The 21,557-nt window shown below is 39.4% G+C and overlaps 1 protein-coding gene across 2 annotated transcripts in view; it reads left to right on the forward strand.

The window, feature by feature from the left end:
* The window catches only part of FTO (FTO alpha-ketoglutarate dependent dioxygenase), a 371,139-nt gene that overhangs the window by 130,968 nt on the left and 218,614 nt on the right, over positions 1-21,557 (forward strand). Inside the window, exons 4-5 of one of the 2 annotated variants that reach the window (XM_032424110.1) lie at positions 1,993-2,136; positions 11,548-11,634. In XM_032424110.1, coding sequence (XP_032280001.1) covers positions 1,993-2,136; positions 11,548-11,634 — 231 coding nt within the window. The remainder of the gene's footprint in view (positions 1-1,992; positions 2,137-11,547; positions 11,635-21,557) is intronic. The other variant, XM_032424111.1, reaches the window with a different exon arrangement.

Here is a 21,557-nt window from a genome sequence, read left to right on the forward strand (position 1 = left end):
ATCCATCCTGTTGGTGTTTTTATTGGGTTTGTGTCAAATTTATAGATAAATTTAGGGAGAACTGACATTCCCATGGTGTTCAATTTTACATCCCAACAACATAATATGTCTTTACATTTGTTTAAATTTTCTTTTGTGTCCTTCAATAATATTTTTAAGTTTTTTTCTTATAGACAATACACGTTTAAGAATCTTGCTGGATGTTTTAATATGCACACATTTGTAAGCTAGCATTTTCTTTTTTTTTTAATATGCATTTTTAAAAATTTTTCAGGGGTACAGGTCTGTGATTCATCCGTCTTACACAATTCATAGCGCTCACTATAGTACATATCCTCCCCAGTGTCTATCACCCAGCCACCCCATCCCTCCCAACCCCCTCCACTCCAGCAACCCTCAGTTTGTTTCCTGAGATTAAGGGTCTCTTATGGTTTGTCTCCCTCTCTGGTTTCGTCTTGTTTCATTTTTCCCTCCCTTCCCCTATGATCCTCTGTCTTGTTTCTCAAATTCCTCCTATCAGTGAGATCATATGATACTTGTCTTTCTCTGACTGACTTATTTCACTTAGCATAATACCCTCTAGTTCCATCTACGTTGTTGCAAATGGCAAGATTTCATCTTTTTGATGGCTGCATAATATTCCGTTGTATCTATATACCACATCTTCTCTATCCATTCTTCTGTTGATGGACATCTAGGCTCTTTCCATAGTTTGGCTATTGTGGACATTGCTGCTATAAACGTTGGGGTGCACGTGCCCCTTTGGATCACTACATTTGTATCTTTGGGGTAAATACCCAGTAGTGCAATTGCTGGGTCATAGGGTATGTAGCTAACATTTTCTTAATTTGACTATTGCTTGGGATATATTTTTCCTGGTTGATTAGCAGATAAATAATAATATTATTTGCAAAAAAGCACTTTTTCTTATATTAAAAAAAAAACAAACACCTTTTCTTTTGTCTGATTATGGCTCATTTACTATGCAACTCCAGAGAGCACACTTGTGTTGGTCATTCCTTCCAGAGTAGTGATGAGTCATTGTGGTGATAAAGGACATTATTTCTTAATTCTTAACTTTGGGAAGATTTCTAATGTTTCCCTATTAAAATATGTTGCTGGCTTTGTGGTTGAGAGAGATCTGTATTTTATTGTGTTAAGGAACCTGGCCACTTATTATTTTATTGATGTTTTGATTATGGAAGGATGTGTTTTACTGAATATTTTGTGTATCTCTGGTGACTCTTTGTTTTCATTTAAGAATATGATGAATTTTAAGTGTAAGCCTTTGCATATTGAACTATCCTTGTATTCCTGTGATAAGTTCTACCTGGTCATGGAATGTTATTCTTTTAATATGCTGTTGGATTTGGGTTCTGTTTCCCTATATTTAAGAATTTTGCATTGATTCTCAGATGTGAGATTTGTGTGTGTGTGTTTTCTTTTTGGATTTTGATACATATTCTGTCTTCATGAAAAGAATTTGGAAACTTTTATTTTTCTATGCTCTTAAAAAATTTAAAGTATATGGAAATAACCCACTCCTTAATTGTTTGGTAGAATTCTTCTTTGAAACTCTTGACGCTTATGTTTTCCTAAGAGATGGTTCTTTATCTTTATCTTTTTATGGTTTCATTAGCTTTTCTCCCCTTCTGGGGATGATTTTGGTAGCTAATATCTTCCTAAAAAAACTGTCCGTTTAATCCAGATTATCTAATTTATTTGTGTGGACTTGAATAAATCATCTTTTAGTGTTCTTGGTATCTGTGGTTATTTCCTCATCACTTAAAGATTTTTTTGATTAAAGAATAAAAGACATGTTAAAAATATTTGAAAGAATGTGTTTTTTTAAAAAAATATGATGTAAAAGGATATAGTTCACTTCCTATCCATTTTTTGTTAAAACTTAATTATTCCTGAGCTAATGATTATAAAACCCAGAACCTGAGATGAGACATTTCCTTTCTGATCCCATTCTTCTCTTTTTGACAGGCCCAGAAGAGGAAAGTGAGGATGACCCTCAGCTCGAAGGCAGAGACCCTGATACTTGGCATGTCGGTTTTAAGATCTCATGGGACATAGAGACTCCTGGCTTGGCAATACCCCTTCACCAAGGAGACTGCTACTTCATGCTTGGTAATTAGGAGGGTCAAAGCTATATCGATACTCTAGTGTCTAAGTTTTAGATTACTGGCTACAAATTTGGAATATGTCTTTTATTTTTTTTTAAGATTTATTTATTTATTTTAGAGAGAGTGTGTGTGAGCTAGTGGGGGAGGGGCAGAGGGAGAGACTCCAAGCTGACTGCCTGCCAAGCGGGAAGCCCAACGTGGGGCTCTGATCTCACGACCCATAAGATCATGACCTGAGCCGAAAGCAAGAGTCGGATGCTTAACCGACTGAGCCACCCAGGTGCCCTTAGAATGTGTCTTTTGAAACAAGCTTTTCAGGTATTTTATAGCGATAGTGAATCTTCTACATGGAACTAGTATTTTTGTTTTTATTCCCTCATTTTTCTAGGTATTGCTCATTTGTAAAAGTTGCTTTTTTTTTTTCTCCCCCATTCTGATTGTTTATGGAGTTCCCCAAATGTGCTAAAGCGTTTCCAGGACTTTTCATCAGAGTTACTCAATCATCCAAATGAGCTTATTAGTGTGAGGTAGTAAAATGATTTCCTTGTCTATATAAATTCTTAGTGAAAGTTTTTTCAGGTTTGAATTTAGTTTCTTCTCAGGAGTGGCTGACCGGACAACAGGGCCTTCCTTTCCACTTGTCCATGAGTTCTTTGGGAGCAGGATTTCAGCTGTGCTTAGGCTAACCCACGAAGCTGTGGCATTTGTGCAGCTTTTGTTTTTGGCTCTTTGCTCTGTTTTGTTTGGGGTTTGGACTTTCTACTTGTTTCCAGTGCACAGGATAGAGATGGTATCCTTTCTTACTCCTGCCTGGGGGGGGGTCTACTTGTATTGGCTTTAGAACTGGGGAGCCCCAAGGCTCAAGGTGGATATTTATGAGAAGAATTATTTCTCAATTAATTGAGTGTATGTAGAGGGCCTGCTATGTTTTCCATGCTGCGTAAGGTTCTGGATGGATGGATAAAACTTGGTCCTTGCCTTCTAGAAAATCAGAGTTTGGATTAGCTCTTTAGGTCACTAACTCATTAAGCATTTTCCAAATTTCAGTCATTTACATGTCAGCTTCAAGGTTCTCGCCATATCCCTCTGCTACCTGTACTGTTACTTACGTAATATTTTTCTCTAAATAAATTCACTTTCTTTCACTGAAGTGGATTTACCTTAGAAGGAGATTTTATAACACTATCTGAAGCGGAAGACCAGTATCACTTGGTTTATAATTAGAAGAGGTTTATAAATGTAGAGAGAAAGTAAAACAGTATTAAGGACCTGCTACTTTTGTTGGCTGAAGATCCGGAGTCCTGTTCTGTCTTTGTTAAAAGAGATACTTGTCACTGTTAGAGAGGTGTTAACTGTATGATGGTACCAATCAGAGACTTTCTCCTTGTCAGCAGCAAGACGGGAAGATCATTATGTAGGGAATTACTTTCCCATGGTGTGTGATTCAGTGGTGCTTAACACTGTGTCCCTTTACCTCTTCAGTTCTTCTCATGGGCTGATTACCACCTTTGCTGAACGCTGATCTAAGCAAGCCCTGCATCTCTTGCTTTCCATTTGCATGTTGCTCTATAGTTTATGATTCAGTTTCACATAAGCAGCCCCATTCACTCTGCAAACAAGCTTGTGAGGGAGATGGTATGGAGATTGTTCTTTTCTTAACTAATTTGCCTAAGGTGACTGGGTTGGTACAGGGGATTAGGATGGTTTGCAGGTTTCATATACTTTTAGAGCTTTTCCTGCTCTAAAAGGGACCATTTAGACTTGATTCCATTACACTGAAATCTCTATGTGGGAACATTTTTAGGCTGAAGGTCATCTCTTCCTGAGACCCTCTCCTGCTTGCCTCGTGAACTTAGTTTTTATTTTGAAGTCTCTGCCCCATCAACGAGCATCATTTGTAGGTCACAGATTATTACTCGTTTTTTATTTTATTTTATTTATTTATTTATTTATTTTTAAATTTATTTATTTATTTGACAGAGAGAGACCCAGCAGGAGAAGGATCACAAGCAGGGGGAGGGGGAGAGGGAGAAGCAGGCTCCCCACGGAGCAGGGAGCCTGATGCGGAGCTCGATCCCAGGACCCTGGGACCATGACCTGAGCCGAAGGCAGACGCTTAACGACTGAGCCACCCAGGCGCTCCCTATTACTCATTTTTTAATGTATCACCCAGATAATGGATATTTACCTTGAGTATAAATGGGTTTTAGTTTCAGCCAATAAACCACTTGCCTTTGGTTACTTTGTTCAGGAGTTTCTATTAGCAGTTTGTATCTTTAAAAGAAGTGAGAGTCATTTGGTACCATTCTAAATTGCTATGTTAATTTTCTGCATATAGAAATAATAAATATATATTTTAGAAGTTCATCTGCCATCCATTTATTTAAGAACATCTTGTGTGTTCTTTTCTGATTATGAAAGTAAAATACATGTTCATTGTAGAGAAAAGAAACACTGAAAGGTATGAAATGAAAGAAGAATATAAAAATCAGGTTCAGACCTGTCTTGGTATATTCTTTTTCAGTCTTTTTTCTATACATATGTATATCTGGAATAATAGTAGTATGTGAATAACCACATTTACTGGGGACTAACAACAAGTCAAGCATTCTTTTAATCATCTCCATAACACTAAAAAGTAGATGATCGTTAAATTGCACAAGAATCAGTTCAGGTTCAATTGATGTAATGACGTCGCCATGGTTACAGAGCTAGTAGGCTGTGTGGATTGGAACTTGTTCTTTTGTCCCATCTGGGCTCTGACACCCACGTCAAACCACCTCCTTCCTCCTATGTGGGTGCTGACCCCCACACTGGGCTCCTGGGCCCTCCTCTCTCTCCCTCACCATGATGCCTCTGCTTCACCTAAAAGCTTTAGGACTAAATTTTTCTGGAAGGAAAGAGAAGAAGATGACAAGAGTGTTCTGTGTGCTTCTTTCTTTTCCCTTTCTTTTTAAAGTTATGTTTCTCTTGCCTCAGAAATAGATGAATAACAAAAATACTATATGTTATAATGAATATACATTTTGAAATATACATTTGTCCCTTTAGCTACTGTAGGTGATAAACCAAAGTGAGCACTGTTATTTTATAGGAGCTGATACCCAAGACCTAATACCCGTTCCTGATTTCCCAGCTCCTGTGTTCAGATCCAGGGGAAATAGCTGGTACCTTACTGATCTGGGCCAGGCACGGCACAGTATACCCAAAGTGTGCTTTTAGAATATATTCGTTTAGAATGTATTTTCTTTATTCTTTATTATTATTAAAGAAAATTATTCTTTGCTTTATTAAGATGTCACAGTCAATTTCTAAAAGGAGCTTTCCTCCATCTCCTCTTAAATAAAATCAGGCAAAAATAAAAGCAACCGTAGTCTGTTGCTGCCTTTTTTCTCTTTACTTTTTAGAATCCAAATCCTACAAGGAGCCCTGTGGAGGGACCTCGGCTGTGTGCTGATACCTGAAATCTGAACTTCATAGCACTTATGAAAAGGAAACAGTTTAGCTCCATTTATAATAATATATTGGTCTACAGAGGAAGTGCAGGCTGAACCCTGCTGTCTCAAGTAAATACTCCAGGGGGTCTGATGGGGAACGTGTCGGGTGCCTCTAATAAATCCGCTGCCCGTGGAAGTAAGTCAAGGCCCTCCTGGCCGTGCCTAAGGACACGCTTAACCGGGGTTGTCACGGTTTTACTTTTAAATTGGAATCTTTGCCCTAATCTCAGAGTTAGACATGACCAGATTTGCAAACAGATTTACAATTTTCACTAATTTTCCAACCAGGACTTCAAAATACACGTAGAGGGGGGAAGAAAAAATACACGCTGGTCTTTCTCCGAGTAGGATGATTTACTTTGCCACAGATGTTTTCCATAGACTGAATGTAACCAGGGAGTTAGGGACTTAAAAAGTGGCTTAGAGACAAACTGTGGGTTTGTTTTTTGTGGAACAGATTATACAGTTCAAGGGGCGTCCACCAAATTCTGTTCATTAACCAGGAGCCAGGTGTGCAGATGGGCTGTGTCAGGACAAAGGTGAGTGTTAGGCAGACATTTGGGCAAACCTCCTTTTTATCTGCCCCCCCCCCCCCCCCCGCCCCGTTTATTACTTTTTCCTTGTCACTGTTCATTTCTCTGTTCTCTCTGGCTTCTTTATTTTCGTTTCCTTCAATCCAAATTAAATCTCATTTTCAAATAGCTATCTCAAAGCTTCAGCTGCCAAGTAAAATTTCCATGGCCAAAAAAAAAAAAAAAACAACGTAAATTGAAATGCATGCTGCTGCTTTTTTTGGTTTTGCTTTCCTTCACCAGCAGTTTGGGGCAGAATGATGAAAGGCCATTTCCTGTCAGGTGACCACGTTCCAGACTCAACGGCATTGTCTCTCTTGGCCATGCGCTCTTTATCTTTCTCCCGAGTACTTCTTGATACTCGCTTCCCAGGGTTCCCGGGAGGCCAAAGAAGAAAGTGCTTTGCAAGCTCTGATTTGCGTGTGGGGGCCAACTGTGAAGATTGGGAGCGGGGCCATGGCATTACGGGAGAGCCAGCGAGGCGAGTGGGTGACAGAAGAGCGCTGTATGTTGTGTCCTTATCCTGCTTTCTGCCTGTTTGGCACGTCACCGTTCCATACATGTGTTTCCATGACCACATAAAGGAACCGCCAGAAAGGGCCATCTCTTCACCAACTGCTTTGTGAAGGGGAGAAGAGTTGAATCAGAGCTCTGTGGTAACCACACTCTGACCTGGGTTGAGGGCTGAGTTTACCTGTAGAGCCTGGTCAGTAGTGTTTGACGGATCAGGTTCCCCTTCTCTGAAATACCTATGGCTCGGAGCAGCAAGACCCAGAGCACTGTGGACGTTTGATGTGGTAGAGCCTGAAGATCCGCCCTGCTTCTATTTTTGGCGTCAACATGAGCACTCCAGTTGGAGTCTGTTGCCCTGTGAGCAGGAAGAACAGAGGCTTCTAGGAGTTTAAAGCCTCTTGACTGGGGCTCCTCTGGGACTTAACTTGGAGACTGTGGTATCTTTGTAAATCCTCCAGGTGTCCCTCAATCCTGCCCTGATTTAGACATTTTATTCTAAGGAAAAGCCTTTTGTTATTTCTTCCTCTGACCCCATTCCCTTCCTCCCCCAACTCCTGACTGACCAGCTGAAGTAAAAAGTACCTATAATTTATGGCTTAATCATAAATTCTAAATAATTATACTTTATTACCTCTCATGGGTCTTGAAACGTAGGTGCTATGTTCTGCTTTCTGCCAAGGCAAGGGAATAATAGAGAGACAATAATAAATTACAACTTCAGGCGGCAGTCGGAAAGCTTGAGGAATTGCTATTTCAGTGGAAAGTGCTCGAACAGCCAAATGAGCACCTGTCATGTTTATTTTCACTTTGAAAAGTAGAAACATGACAGCATGGTTTCAACTGCTCGTCCAGTACGAACTTGTGATGTTCTTCTTACCTTCTCAGCAACTACAGTATTTCCTTCTTGCTCGTCATGTTTTTGCAGGGTTGAGGATGTATCTGTCCTCCTGAAACTTTCACTCTAACAATATACCCCCAAATGCTGACATTTTCAAACTTGTGCCTTTTGTCTTGATACCTGATTCTTTTGTATTCAGTAGAATTGGGGAGAGGACATCTTTTGTGGAATTTGCTCCAAGGAGAGGAGTCCCAGGTACTTGAAAGGATTTCCCTATCTCTTATACTTTCTTAGCGTCTCTGTGCATATTTCTGTATCACTGATGTCTTGAACTTTACTTGAGGTGCATGAGTATCTATTGAGGGCCAGGCGCTGTGCTGGAGGCTTTGATCTACTTTCTTTCGTATAATAAGTCCATCAGGTAGGTAGTCCTCTCTCTTGGAGCCCTGTTTTTTTTTTTTTTTTTTGCCAGAAAAGAAAATTGATGGGCATTGCCTGCTAATGGGTGTGTGGGGTTTTTAGGGGTCTGAAAATGCTCTAAAATTCATTTGTGGTGATGATCACACAATCCTGTGAACATGCTAAAATACATTGAATCATATGCTTTCAATGAGTAAAATTATTTGGTATGTGAATTATATCTCAATAAAGCTGTTTTACAGAAAGGAAAAGGAGGCTTCGAGAGAAGTAACTTGTTCAGGGTGATGGACCTAGCGAAGCTTGCGTTAGAATGCAGGTTTTTCTGAGACCAAAGCTCTTCTTTCTTACGTCAAATCGTGCAACTCTACTAATTACATAGTCATGGGATCTTTCTTCTTTCAAAATGTGGAAAAAAATAACTGAACAAGTAATACACCAATACACATATATTCTCACTGTAAAGGATTCGAATACTATGGAATTATATAGAATAAAATTTGGAAGTTCTCTTTTACTTTCTTATCTTGTGCTTTTGTAAATATTAACGTAAATATCATTATGCCAATATGATTTACATATATATTGCTGCTACTTTATAAAAAATAGCACACAAATGGAACCTTATTATGTATATTATATCTGTTACTGTAGTACTTGCTTTCCCCTCCCCCCCCCCAATGATATGTTCTGGAGATCTTTCCCTGTCAGCATCTCATTCATATTGTTATCATTATTATAAAAACAACATGTGGACTAGGAAATAAAAATTCTAACATTGAGGATGATCTAAAACAGAAAGCGAAGAACTCGTTGCCACCTCTCCCCAAGTTCCATTTCTCAGAAGTAACTACTTTTTGGTGTATTTGCATCTTATTCTTTAAGTGATTACCTCCTTAACTCTTAAACACATGCTTAATGCTGCTCTCTCTTCATCCAGCAGCTTGAAGCACCATCTGTTCCTCCATTAAGAAAAATGTGAAGAGAAGTGAAAAATGTGGATGAGTCTCTGACACTCTCTCACTCTGGCAAAGTTTTTCTTTTTTTTTTTAAGATTTTATTTCTTTGAGAGAGAGAAAAAGAGAGCAAGAGTGAGCAGAAGTGGGGATAGGGGCAGCGGGACAAGCAGACCCCGCGCTGAGCGATGAGCCTGATGCAGGGCTGGAGCCCAGGACCCTGAGCTCCTGACCTGAGCTGAAGTGAGATGCTTAACCAGCTGAGCCACCCAGTCGCCCCTCACTCTTGCTAAGTTTTATTAGTTAACATTTACTTTTAGTTTTTAGGTTTTGTTTTGTTTTGTTGTAATTGGTTACCTTACAACTGATACGTAGGTAGACTCTTTCTTGACTTTTAGGATGTAAAATGGGGGATGAAAGTTCCCTTCAGCCATATCATTAGTTTTACATCGTTGAGGATTATAATGTCTACACACTAATCTATACTTTTGCCGCGACTGCCATGCTTTCTTTGTACGTGGAATCTGAAATCTGAAAGCCAGTACCTAATAGTGCTTGCATATGCGTCCTTTACTGCAAAAAACAACAACAAAAACAAATGTCAGGTCCAGATTTTATACCAAATCAGAGATCCAGAATCATGCTCCATTTTAGCTTGCTTTGTATTTGAACCAAGACTTTCTTGTTTGGCTCTCCCTCTCCCCCTGGAAGTCGTAATTGCCTTTCTTTATTCTTATTGAAAAAATGATGCCATACTGCTGTCTCTGCGTCACATGATGTTTTTTCTTTTCTTTTTTTTTTTTAAGATTTTATTTATTTATTTGACAGAGAGAGAGAGAGCGAGAGCAGTGGGCAGAGGCAGAAGAAGGCTCCCCGCTGAGCAGGGAGCCCGATGTGGGACTCGATCCAGGACCCTGGGATCATGACCTGAGCCAAAGGCAGACCCTTAACGACTGAGCCACCCAGGCGCCCCACATGATATTTTGTCTTAGTACTTTTTCAAACCCACCAGTTATAGTTATCATACTGAGATTTCTTCTCATTGCGGTCCTTGGCTATTCTGTTTTTTATCTGGGTCTCATGTCTTTCCCTTTCTTGGAATTTTCAAAAAAGGTCTTCTATCTACTTTATTTTAGGTTTCTAAAAATGTGTAATCTCTATAGCACCTAACACAGTACTTTGAACATGGTGGGTGCTTTAATAATAATTTTTGAATTAATGAGTGGATGAATAAACCAAAGATTGGTACACCCCCACCCCCACCCCCCATATCATGGCAATAAACTTACAGGCAAAAGGAAGTATTTATTCTGTCCTTGAAAGCTCCTAGCTGGCAAAGTTTATGAAGTCCCTCCCCCCACACAGGTGACCATTCATTTAATATTTAGGGATTTCCAGAGACAGATTTTAGAATTTTCCTTGATAGTCCATTCCTTTAGTGACCCATGCTTTGCTTCCTAATATCTAGTCCAAATGACCATGTGACATCACAGAATTTCCCAAATTGATAACAGTGTCCAGATCAATCTGTACATTCATTCTCTTCCAGATCATTTATTAAAAAAACTACTAAAGGTAACAAAAATGTTTTGGTTTCTCTTAAGCTGAGGATGGATGATTTACTATGAATTTTGAGATCCTTTTATTCTCTCATATTTTATCTAGCCAGAGTCACCCTGTATCAGGATAAATCTGCATCTGGTTTGGTTGGGTGGAATTTTTCCCTTTGGCTGGCAGTCTTAATATGCCTTCTTTGGCTCTCAATCTATATAACATAATTCCTAAAAGCATGAGCTGTGGAAAAGTTTTTCAGACTTTTAATTTGATTGCATATCCTGTGCGTGTTCTTTGCCATTCTGCAAAGATAGGAAGAATGGCCATAAAGGAAGTTGTTTTTGTTTTTGTTTTTTTAATTGATTCTTCTTGCAGGTTTCAGTTCAGGATGAGACTAGGAATGAGTTTCACATTCCTGACATGGTCCCTTGGCACATTTCAAGGCCAGGCATTATACCCCATGATGGAAGATTCCTTAAATTCTTCCTGTGGAATAATTCTTCTAGGCCCTATAAACATTGAAAAAATTTTTAAAAGACCTAAATTATAGTCCTCAGTCAAATCATTGTAGTGGCTTTGTCCTAAAATTCTGTCCTAAAATTGGCTCTGGGACAAACGTTTTTCCTTTTCTTTTGTTTACACTGTTCCCTCCACCTTGTCGGTTTTTTCTCTCCATCTAGGTATATTTATTTAGGACAACATTAAAAAATCAAATAGCCACAATGGCAGGGGCACCAACCAGTGAGCGTGGATGCAATAATTCTTTTTTTTCCCTCTGGACATAACTAGAGTTAGGTTTTTTGAGAGCCACTACTGTATTCTATATATTCTTGCACTACACACAGCACTTAATGCCTTGTACATAACAGGAACTTACCATGTATTTGGAAAGAACACCCTGTTTCCCTCCCCAGGCATTAGCCAGAAACCACAGCTATCATCCTCAAGTACCAGTGAAAAATTAGATGTGAGGTAGGAGTGAGTCAAGAGGGAAGGCAAAAGGTATATGGAGGACCAGAACCAAGAGGTTTAAGTGGCTTCTTCTGTTTCATTCATTCACTTTATTAGGGCAGTTCCGGTCCACACGGAAGCAGTGGGCAGAAGTGATGGCCCTGCGTCTTCAAAGGGGGAGAGTGAAGAAAACGACTCATTCAGGTTTACTCATTTAAGCAACCTCTGACCCTTCTCATCTTTCTGTTTCCCAGGAAGAGTTACAATCTGGAAGATTAAAGGCAGCCCTTGCCAAAGTGGGATTAAAGTTCATTTTGCATATTTAGAAAACAAAAAAGAATGATTAACCTCAAGAATCTGTTCTCTTGGGATACCTGGGTGGCTCAGTCATTAAGTGTCTGCCTTGGGCTCAGGTCATGGTCCCGGGGTCCTGGGATTGAGCCCTACATCGGACTCCCTGCTTGGCGGGAAGCCTGCTTCTCCCTCCCCCACTCCCCCTGCATGTGTTCTCCCTGTGTCTCTCTCTGTCAAATAAATAAATAAAATCTTAAAAAAAAAAAATCATCTATTCTCTTTACAACCCAACAACAAACTAAGCATTCCATGAAAGTTAATTTAGAAACAAGATGGGGAGAGTCGTGTGTCCTGAGGCCACCTTCACTTCTGTACTTGTTTTTGTAGGAGAGTTTTCACTCCCATGGAATACTGTATTCGGGGGAAGGTTTACAGAACCATCCAAAGCTCATACTGCCTTCACTGATGGTTATGTGCCATCGTTTTCATTTGGGGAATGAATGCTTCTTTTCTGAGGCTCTCCTCATTGAACATTATCCTTTGGATCTTTCCAAAATAATGATACTTACTGTTTTATTTTTTATTGCTACGTACAAAAGTAGTAATATATGCCATCCAGTCAAAGATACCATCGATCTGAAGATGTAGTCCAATTTCAGAGATACTAAATATGAAGAAAAAATGTGTACCTTGGAATTGATGAAATACAGTACGTGTTCGCTTTAAAGAATTTACAAACAATAGGAAAGTGTAAATACAAATACATCATATTATCACCTTGCAGGGATAATATTCTTCACAACTATTTGGTTTAATTCCATCTAGTGTTTCTTTATATACTTGGAAATATATGGGGCTTTTTTCTTTTTAGGAAATACCATATTAGATACAATATTTAATACGTTTTTTCCCAATACTCGCATATCTTGAGCATTTTTCCTTGTTAAATATTCCTTGAAATGTGATTTTTAAAAATGGCTTAAATGTTACTCCCGTACTTTTGGTGGTTTGATTTCCAGTGTTTTGATATCATGCATACTGCTCCGGTGAACATCTTTGTACATATATCTTTGCAGCTTAATCATTTCTTTAGGAAAAATTACTAGAAGTGGAATGCTTAGGTGAGAGGAGGGTATAGCTATTTTAAAACTATACATATTATATTGTCAGACTGTCACAAGATTGTTTTCAATGTACATTCGCACCACAGTATATGAAATGTGGCTATCAGTTACTACCACCAGCCTCCTTTTCCTCACCCTTGATAATACTTGGCATTACAATTTCAAAGTATTTTGCCACTTCAGTGAGTAAAAATAACATGCTGCTGTTTTAAATTACATTTTTATTATTTATTTATTTATTTAAAGAGTTTATTTATTTAAAGAGTTTGTTTATTTTATTTGCCAGAGAGAGAGAGAGAGAGAGAGAGAGATGAGAGTACAAGCAGGGGTGCAGCAGGCAGAGGGAGAAGCAGGCTCCCTGCTGAGCAAGGAGCCTGACGCAGGACTCGATCCCAGGACCCTGGGATCCTGACCTGAGCCGAAGGCAGACACTTAACCAAGTGAGCCACCCAGATGCCCCAATGATGATGATTTTTTATACTTGCATTAAATAACCATATTTGAAATTATTTAACTACTTTTATGCTCACTGGTAATTTTTATAATGTGGGTTTTTTTTTCTTTTAAAAATTTATTTTTTAAATTGAGGTATAATTGACACATAACATTATATTAGTTTCAGGTGAAATGATCTCCACAGTAAGTCTAGTTAACATCCATCACCTTATATAATGTGAACCCGAATACAGGAAACCTCATTTATAATAGAGTTGGGAGGGCAGAAAGGGGAGCTCTCATGCCCTACTAACTCATCCTCAAGTCAGATGCCTGTAGGAAGATGCTCCTTTATTGCCCCAGCAACAGGGAGGAAGATTATCCCCTTGCCCCACAACAGCCCAACCAATGAGGAACTGCCACAACTCACCAATGAGAAATCGTCACCACCCTGAACTCTCGCTTTCTTCCAGTGGACTTTTGTTCAAGCAGCCCCTCCCACCTCCTCCTCTTCCTCTATAAAGTAGTGTTCCTCTTCTTTGATCTCTGAAACTGTCTGTGGTTTTGCCATAGTTCATGTGTCCCAAATTGCAATTCCCCTGCCATTCTTGAGGAAACCCATTTTGTTGGGAAAGTAACTGGCTGTTTTATTTTCAGGGTCAACAGTAACAAGAAGTATGTATTTTTTGGTGATAAGAAATTTTAAGATTTACTTTCGTAGCAATTTTTCATCACATTACATCCCCATGACTTTTTATTTTATAACCAGAAAACTGTACCTCTTGAACCCCTTAACTCATTTCCCCCACTCCTCATACCCCATCTCAGGCAATCACCAGTCTGTTCTTTTGTATCTTTGAGCATATTTTGTTGTTGTTGTTGTTTTTTGTTTTTGTTTTAGATTCCACATATAAATGAGATCATATGGTATTTGTATCTGTCTGCTGACATAGTTCACTTAGCATAATGCCCTCAAGGTCCATCCATGTTGACGTAAATGGCAACATTTCATACTTTTTTATGGCTAGATAGTGTTCCATTGTATCTATATACCATAATTTCTTTATCCATTCATCTATCAGTGGACAGTTAGATTGTTTCCATATCTTAGCTGTTTTAAATAATGCTGCAGGGAATATGGAAATGTGTATGTCTTTTTGAGTAAGTGTTCTCATTTTCTTTGGGTAAATACCAAGAGGTGGAATTGCTGGATCATAGAGTGAATCTATTTTTAATTTTTTGAGGAACCTCCACACTGTTTTCCATAGTGGCTGTACTAATTTACATTGCTATGAACAGTGCAAAAGTTTTTTTTCCACAACCTTGCCAGCATTGTTATTTCTTATTTTTTTGGTAATAGCCATTCTGACGGGTGTGAGGTGATATCTCATTGTGGTTTTAATTAGCATTTCCCTGATGATTAGTGATTTTGAGCATCTTTTCATGTACCTTTAGAAAAATGTCTATTCAAGTCTTCTGCCTATTTTTAATTGGATTGCTTGTTTTTTGCCTCTGAGTTGTAGTTCTTTTTTTTTTTTTTTTTTTAAGATTTTATTTATTTATTTGACAGAGAGACACAGCGAGAGAGGGAACACAAGTGGGGGGAGTGGGAGAGGGAGAAGCAGGCTTCCTGCTGAGCAGGGAGTCTGATGTGGGGCTCGAACCCAGGACCCTGGGATCATGACCTGAGCCGAAGGCAGACGCTTAACGACTGAGCCACCCAGGCACCCCGAGTTCTTAATGTATTTTGGATATTAACCTCTTATCAGATATATGATTCGCAAATATTTTCTCCCATTCCATAGGTTGCCTTTTCATTTTGATGATGGTTTCCTTTGCTGTGCAGTGCTATTTATTTATGAATGTATGTATTTGAAAGAGACAGTGGTGGCAGAGGGGGAGAGGGAGAGAGAGGGTCTCAAGCAGACTCTGCGCTGAGCATGGAGCCTGAAGTGTGGCTCTGTCTCCCGACTCTGAGATCATGACCTGAGCCAAAATCAAGAGTCAGATGCTTAACTGACTGAGCCACCCAGGTACCCCTGTGCAGAACTTTTTAGTTTGATGTAGTCGTACTTGTTTACTTTTGCTGTCATTGCTTTTGCTTTTGGTGTTATATTTAAAAAGTCATTGCTAAGACCTATGTCAAGGAGCTTACTGCTATGTTTTCTTCTTATACCTTGGTTTTAATTATTTAAATAAAGCATAGGCTCTAACAAGTTTTTCATGAAGGCTAATGGCAAGGGAATGGTGGTAGCTTATATTCTCCCGAGTTTTTATATATATATTTTTTATTATTATGTTATGTTAATCACCATACATTACATCATTAGTTTAATGTAATGTTATGATAGATATGTTTTATCTATGAGTCCATCTGCCAAATGGACTATGAGTCCATCTGCCAAATACCCTTATGAAAGAATTGCTAGACTCTGTTCTGCATACCCACACTACAGTAATTTCAGTTGACACAGTGATTCTTCTGTTATCTATCATTATCTATCATAACATTATTTTACATTACATTTTAGTTTAATACATTAAACATTAGTTTAATGTAATGTAGTGTTCCGTGATTCATTATTTGCATATAACACCCAGTGCTCCATGCAGAACGTGCCCTCTTTAATACCCATCACCAGGCTAACCCATCCTCCCACCCCCCTCCCCTCTAGAACCCTCAGTTTGTTTTTCAGAGTCCATCGTCTCTCGTGGTTCATCTCCCCCTCCGATTTCCCCCCCTTCATTCTTCCCCTCTTGCTATCTTCTTCTTCTTCTTCTTTTTTTTTTAACATATAATTTATTATTTGTTCCGAGTTTTTATATTATCTGAGAGTGACTTTCTATACCTTCACATGCTGCTACCTCCTTAAAATAGCTATAGGATTCTTGCATAACAAGCTTCCTACCTGAAAACTCTAGATATTGTCCCCTTGAGCTCTGATATTTGATGTTAGAGAGATGTCTGAGGTCATCTTCATTTTTATTCTATTGCAGTAAATTATGTTTTTTCTTTGAACATTTGTCATATTTTGTATTTAATACTTGAACAGAATATGTTTATGTACTTCAAACGTCATTTTGTAGTACAGAGTCCTTTCACAACTTTGGGAAATATTCTTCTGTTAGTTCTTTGGGTTCTTTCATATGTCCTTTTTCTGTTTTCTTTCTAGGGTTCTTCCTGTATATATATTTTGGTTTCCAGAATCTGTCCCTCATTTATCTCTTCTGTGACTAATTTTCATTTTCCCTCCAAGTTCTAGGAGAATGTTTTGAGTTCCGTCATCCACTTCAACAATTTGAGTTTTTTGTAGGCTGTGTTCTGTTGTCCACTCTATCTTCCATCATTTTCATTGAAGTGACACTATTAAAAAAATCAACTCCAAGCAATCTTTCCTGATCGCAGACTGTTCCATCTTCATTTCTACTTGCTCCATTTTCAGATGCAGTACCTTCTTAAATCAAGTGTCTTCTTAAAATACTGAGCATTTTATAAAAAATTTGTCTTCTCAGTTTGAGTAAAACCTTTTGAGCAGAGATAGTTTCAAAGTAGTTCTTTTCCTTTGAACTGCAGTGTTTTCACATGAGTCTGGTGATTTGTCCCTCTCTGTTTCTCCTTATAGAAGGAGGAGTAGTACTGGTTTATAGGCACATTGGTGTTGAGATTGTTGCTTTTGAAAACTTGGCATACATTCCTGGCCAAATCCTTCAGTCGAAAGGAGGAAGGATGAAAACGTATCTGTCCTTCCATGGCCAGATAAGAGATTTCATGAACTGGAGTGTCTTGTGTGGTGTAGATGCTTGCCGTATGGGCAAACCATGACCGCTTTTGACCATCCTCGGTATACCTGCTTGCTCCGGTTTCTCACCTCAGCAATGCCAGGCTTCTTCTCAAGGTGGCAGCTTATACCAGCAACATGTCCTGGGGTCTCTGAGTACCACAGGTTGCCTGCATTTAAGGCCACCCCGCAGAGGCAGGAGGTCTGCCCTGTGGGTGCCTTGTAGCCGGTTGTACCCTCCCATTCTTCTTTTGAGTTCAAGGGAGAGTGCTGCTCCCAGGATTGGCTTGCTGTATTTACCTGGAACTGCTCTGTCAGCGTAGACACTCAGGAGGCAGCCCGCTTTGCCCCTTCTTTAATCTCATCCCGCCTAACCGTATCCAGAAACACCCCTTGCAATTTCTGGCATATTAAGCACCTTTCTCTAATATTTAGTGCTGACAAAAGTTTTGACCTAACTGAATAGTCCCCTGACCGTGTCCTTGGGGAAGCTGGGAATGGGGCAGGTCGAGAGGCCTGAGTCTGTACCAACATCTTGCTGGGAAGCTTCCCCTCCCCCCTTTTGTTGGCTGTTAAATTCTGAATATGTTCTCAGTCATGGATGTCCCCATGTCTAGGAAAAATAAGGTCATAAATATTAAGATTGAGCGATGAGAATGGACAGGTAAGTAAGAATGAAAAGCTTCAGTGACTGCGTGAAGCCAGGAAGATTGGATTTCACTATTGGGCCTATTTAGCTCAGAAGTGTGCCTTTAGCGAAGCTCCTGATTGTTACTTTAAGAAATTTGGGATGAAATAGCCCAGGTAACACACTGGACAACAAAACCAAGGAAGTAAGGGGCTGGGTTAAATTTGGGGTGACCAACTGTCCCGGTTGGTCCGTGCAGGAGGGGATCTCAGTAAGTGGGGTTTCAGGAGACTCGTGGGCATGAATTGGTCACCCTAGCGGAAATTATGCCTTTGCATCTATGGTCTTTTATATATGAGATGAGATTTCATGCTACAGTGGACGTCCAGAGCTCTTTTCACCCACCGACAGAGCACGCAGCATTTAGCCAGCAAAGAGTGAGAGCTTCTTTTCTATTTGTTTTGTTGAATAAATTCTACAAACTCAGATTCCACTTGAATATAGAATCAGTCCATTTTTAGCTATATTCTGAAATAGCTCTGGCAGATAGACATTCTTGCATGTTTTCTTCCTAGAAGTGATGAGGAGGCGTCTTTTGTAAAGCTGGAAATGTCTTTAGCGTATCTTTTAAGATGTACATACCATGAAGCCAGAGCCACTTGTACAGACTTAGAGTTTTAGATAAATTAGAAGCTCGTGAGTGAAAATTACAAGGTTCTTTCTAGAAGCCATAAAGGATTAGAGACAATTGGGAGCAATTTCAAGAATTGTTTGATTAGGAGGTTGCCAAGGATTTCAATAAAGGTACGGGCCTCAGTGTCTTAACTTCCAGTGTTGCGTTTGCCACTCGGCTGCATCAGGCTAGTTGCCCCTCAGTGGAACAAAACCAGTGTTCATTAAGATATTTTCTCTCTGGGGTGCCTGGGTGGCTCAGTCAGTTAAGCGTCTGCCTTCAGCTCAGGTCATGGTCCCGGGGTCCTGGGATCGAGCCCCACATCGGGCTCCCTGCTCATCGGGGAGCCTGCTTCTCCCTCTCCCCCTGCTCCTCCCCCCCCGCTGGTGCACTCTTTCTCTCAAATTAATAAAATCTTTTTTTTTTTTTTAAAAGATGTTTTCTCTTTCTTTATGATGTCCGTGGATCCTAGTATTAATAGCGTAGGAGCAGTAAGACTTCTATTTGGGTAGATGAGAAGGGCATTTATGTATTTCTTAGAAATTGATTTCAACCCTTTGTGGGAATCTGGCCGAGGGAACCTTCTCCAACCTCTGCTTTTTGTTTTGTTTTGTTCTTTTGATTCTGAAACTCCCTTTAGGCGAAATAGTCCAGGTTAACCAGAAATCCTCAGGTGTATCCTTAAACAGAGGCCTCAGAGGGGGACAAACTGTGAGAGGGAGACTTGTCATTTAGCCTTCTTCATCAGACTTGAAGCCGCGCTTCTGAGCCCATCTGCCGAGTTTGGATCAGCTTTGATCCTCCATTCCTTCCTTGTCCTTTTCTTTGAATTTAAAACTCCATGTTTGTCACTGTTGTCTCCATCCTCACCTTTCACTGCATTTTTTAATACTGTTTATACAACAACCTGTTGTTTTGTGACTTAATCATCTTCAATCAATTTTTGCTGTGAAAACCCCCAAAATTGCTCTTAATTTCTCTCTCTCCCCTGCTTCACTTATCTAGTCTATTAGCAGGTCTTACTGTTTTTCTCTAAAACATTCTGAATCTGATGACTGCTCACCATCTTCCCCTCTGTCCCCGTGGTCCAAGTCACCATCAGCCCGCATGGATTATGGCAGCAGCTTCCCTGCTGGTCTTCCTGCTTCAAAGCCTGCCCTTCTCAGTCCTCCCTCTTTTCCAGAAAGCTGCCAGAGTGGTCTCTTCAGACTTGGATCACATTTTTTTCCCCGCTTAAAATTTTCTAATGGTTTCCCATTGTATCTAGACTTAAACCCCAAATTCTGACCATGACCAACGGAGGCCGCCTTCATCTGTTCCACTTCCCCTCTCCACCTTGAGCAGCAAGCTATAGTCTCAAGTACAACCAGCTTGTTCCCACCTCTCATTCCAGACATTGACATTGCCTGGATCTTCATTATTCAGATCTCCGGCCAAGTTAACTCTCCCCAGCCACGGTTCCATATACAGTAGTGCATCATTCCCGCACACCCCCACTAACTCTTACTCTTCTTAAATTATCCTTTGTTTTCTCCATAGCAACTCATGTCTGAATTTCTCGTTTCTTTACTTATTCTGTATCTCCCCCATCATAATATAATCTCCATGAGAGCACGGGCTCCGTTTTGTTCATGGTGCTTGACCCAGAGTAGTTGCTCATCCAAATATTAAATCAAGTGATGCAAATAAGTGTTTTCTTTTGCTATGAGAACACCCTGGGAGAGTAACTGTATAGTTATATACCTGTGTATTGGTCTCAAGAGTGTGAGCTATGGAGTCTTAAAGAATTTTCCAAAGACTTTTCAGTTGATAATTAAAAAAAAAATAGTTTATTTTTTAGAGCAGTTTAAAACGGTTCCTGGCAAAGTTGAGCAGAAAGTACAGAGCGTTGCCCAGTACCTCTGTCTCCATGCATACCCAGCCTTTCCCACTGTCTACATCCTGCACCAGTGTGGTACATTTGTTATAATTGATTAACCTACATCGACACATCATTATCACCAAATCCACCAGAGTTTACTCTTGGTGTTGTATATTTTATGGATATGTTTTATAGATTTAAAAAATGTATTATGACCTATATCTGCCATTACAGTATCACACAGGATAGTTTTACTGCCCTAAAAATCCTCTGTAATCCCTTATTCATGCCCTCCCCCACACTCAACGCCTGGCAACTTTTTATTTTCTCTGTAGTTTGTCTTTTCCAGAATGAAATCTTACAGTATATAGCCTTTTCCGACTGGCTTCTTTCACTTATTAATATGTATTTAAGTTTCCTCATTTCTTTTCATGACTTGATAGCTCATTTCTTTTTAGTGCTGAATATTATCCTATTGTCTGAATGGGCCACAGTTTATCTCTCCACCTACTGACAGACATTTTGGTTGCTTCCAAGTTTTGGTAGTTGTTGATAAAGCTGCTATATAAACATCTGTTCACAGCTTTTTGTGTGGACATAGTTTTCAACTCATTTGGGTGAATATCAAGGAGGGCAATTGCTGAATCTTACCGTGAGAGTATATTTAGTTTTGTAAGAAATCACCAAACCAAATGGCGTTCCAAAACAGCTGTATCATTTTGCATTCCCACCAGCAGCGGATGCATGTTCTCTTGTTCCATTATTTTTGTCAGCATTTGGTGTTATCAGTTATCAGTGGATTTTGGCCATTCTAATAGGTGGGTAGTAGTATCTTGTTTTAATTTGCACTTCTGTGACAAATGATAATGAGCATCCTTTCATATGCTTATTTGCAACCTGTATATTGGTGAGGTGTCTGTTCAGGTCTTCTGCCCATTTCTTCAATAAAGTTGTTTGTTTTCTTGTTGTTGAGTTTTAAGAGTTCTTTGTATTTTGAATTACAGTCCTTTATTGAACATGTCTTTTGCAAATATTTTGTCCCAGTTTGCAGCTTGTCTTCTTCTCATGACAGTGTCTTTCACAGAACAGTTTTTAATTTTTCTGAAGTGCAGTTTACCAATTATTTCTTTCCTGGGTTGTGCCTTTGGTGTTGTAACCAGAGTCATCACCACGCCCAAAGTCATCTAGATTCCCTCTTATGTTATTTTCTAGGAGTTTTATGCATTTTATATTTAGATCTATGATCCATTTTGAGTTAATTTTTGTGAAAAGTGTAAAATTTGTGTCTAGATTCAATTTTTTTTTTTTTTTGCATGCGGATGTCCAGTTGTTC

This window comes from Phoca vitulina, unplaced genomic scaffold (assembly GCF_004348235.1).
Source record: "Phoca vitulina isolate PV1807 unplaced genomic scaffold, GSC_HSeal_1.0 scaffold30, whole genome shotgun sequence".
NCBI lineage: Eukaryota > Metazoa > Chordata > Mammalia > Carnivora > Phocidae > Phoca > Phoca vitulina.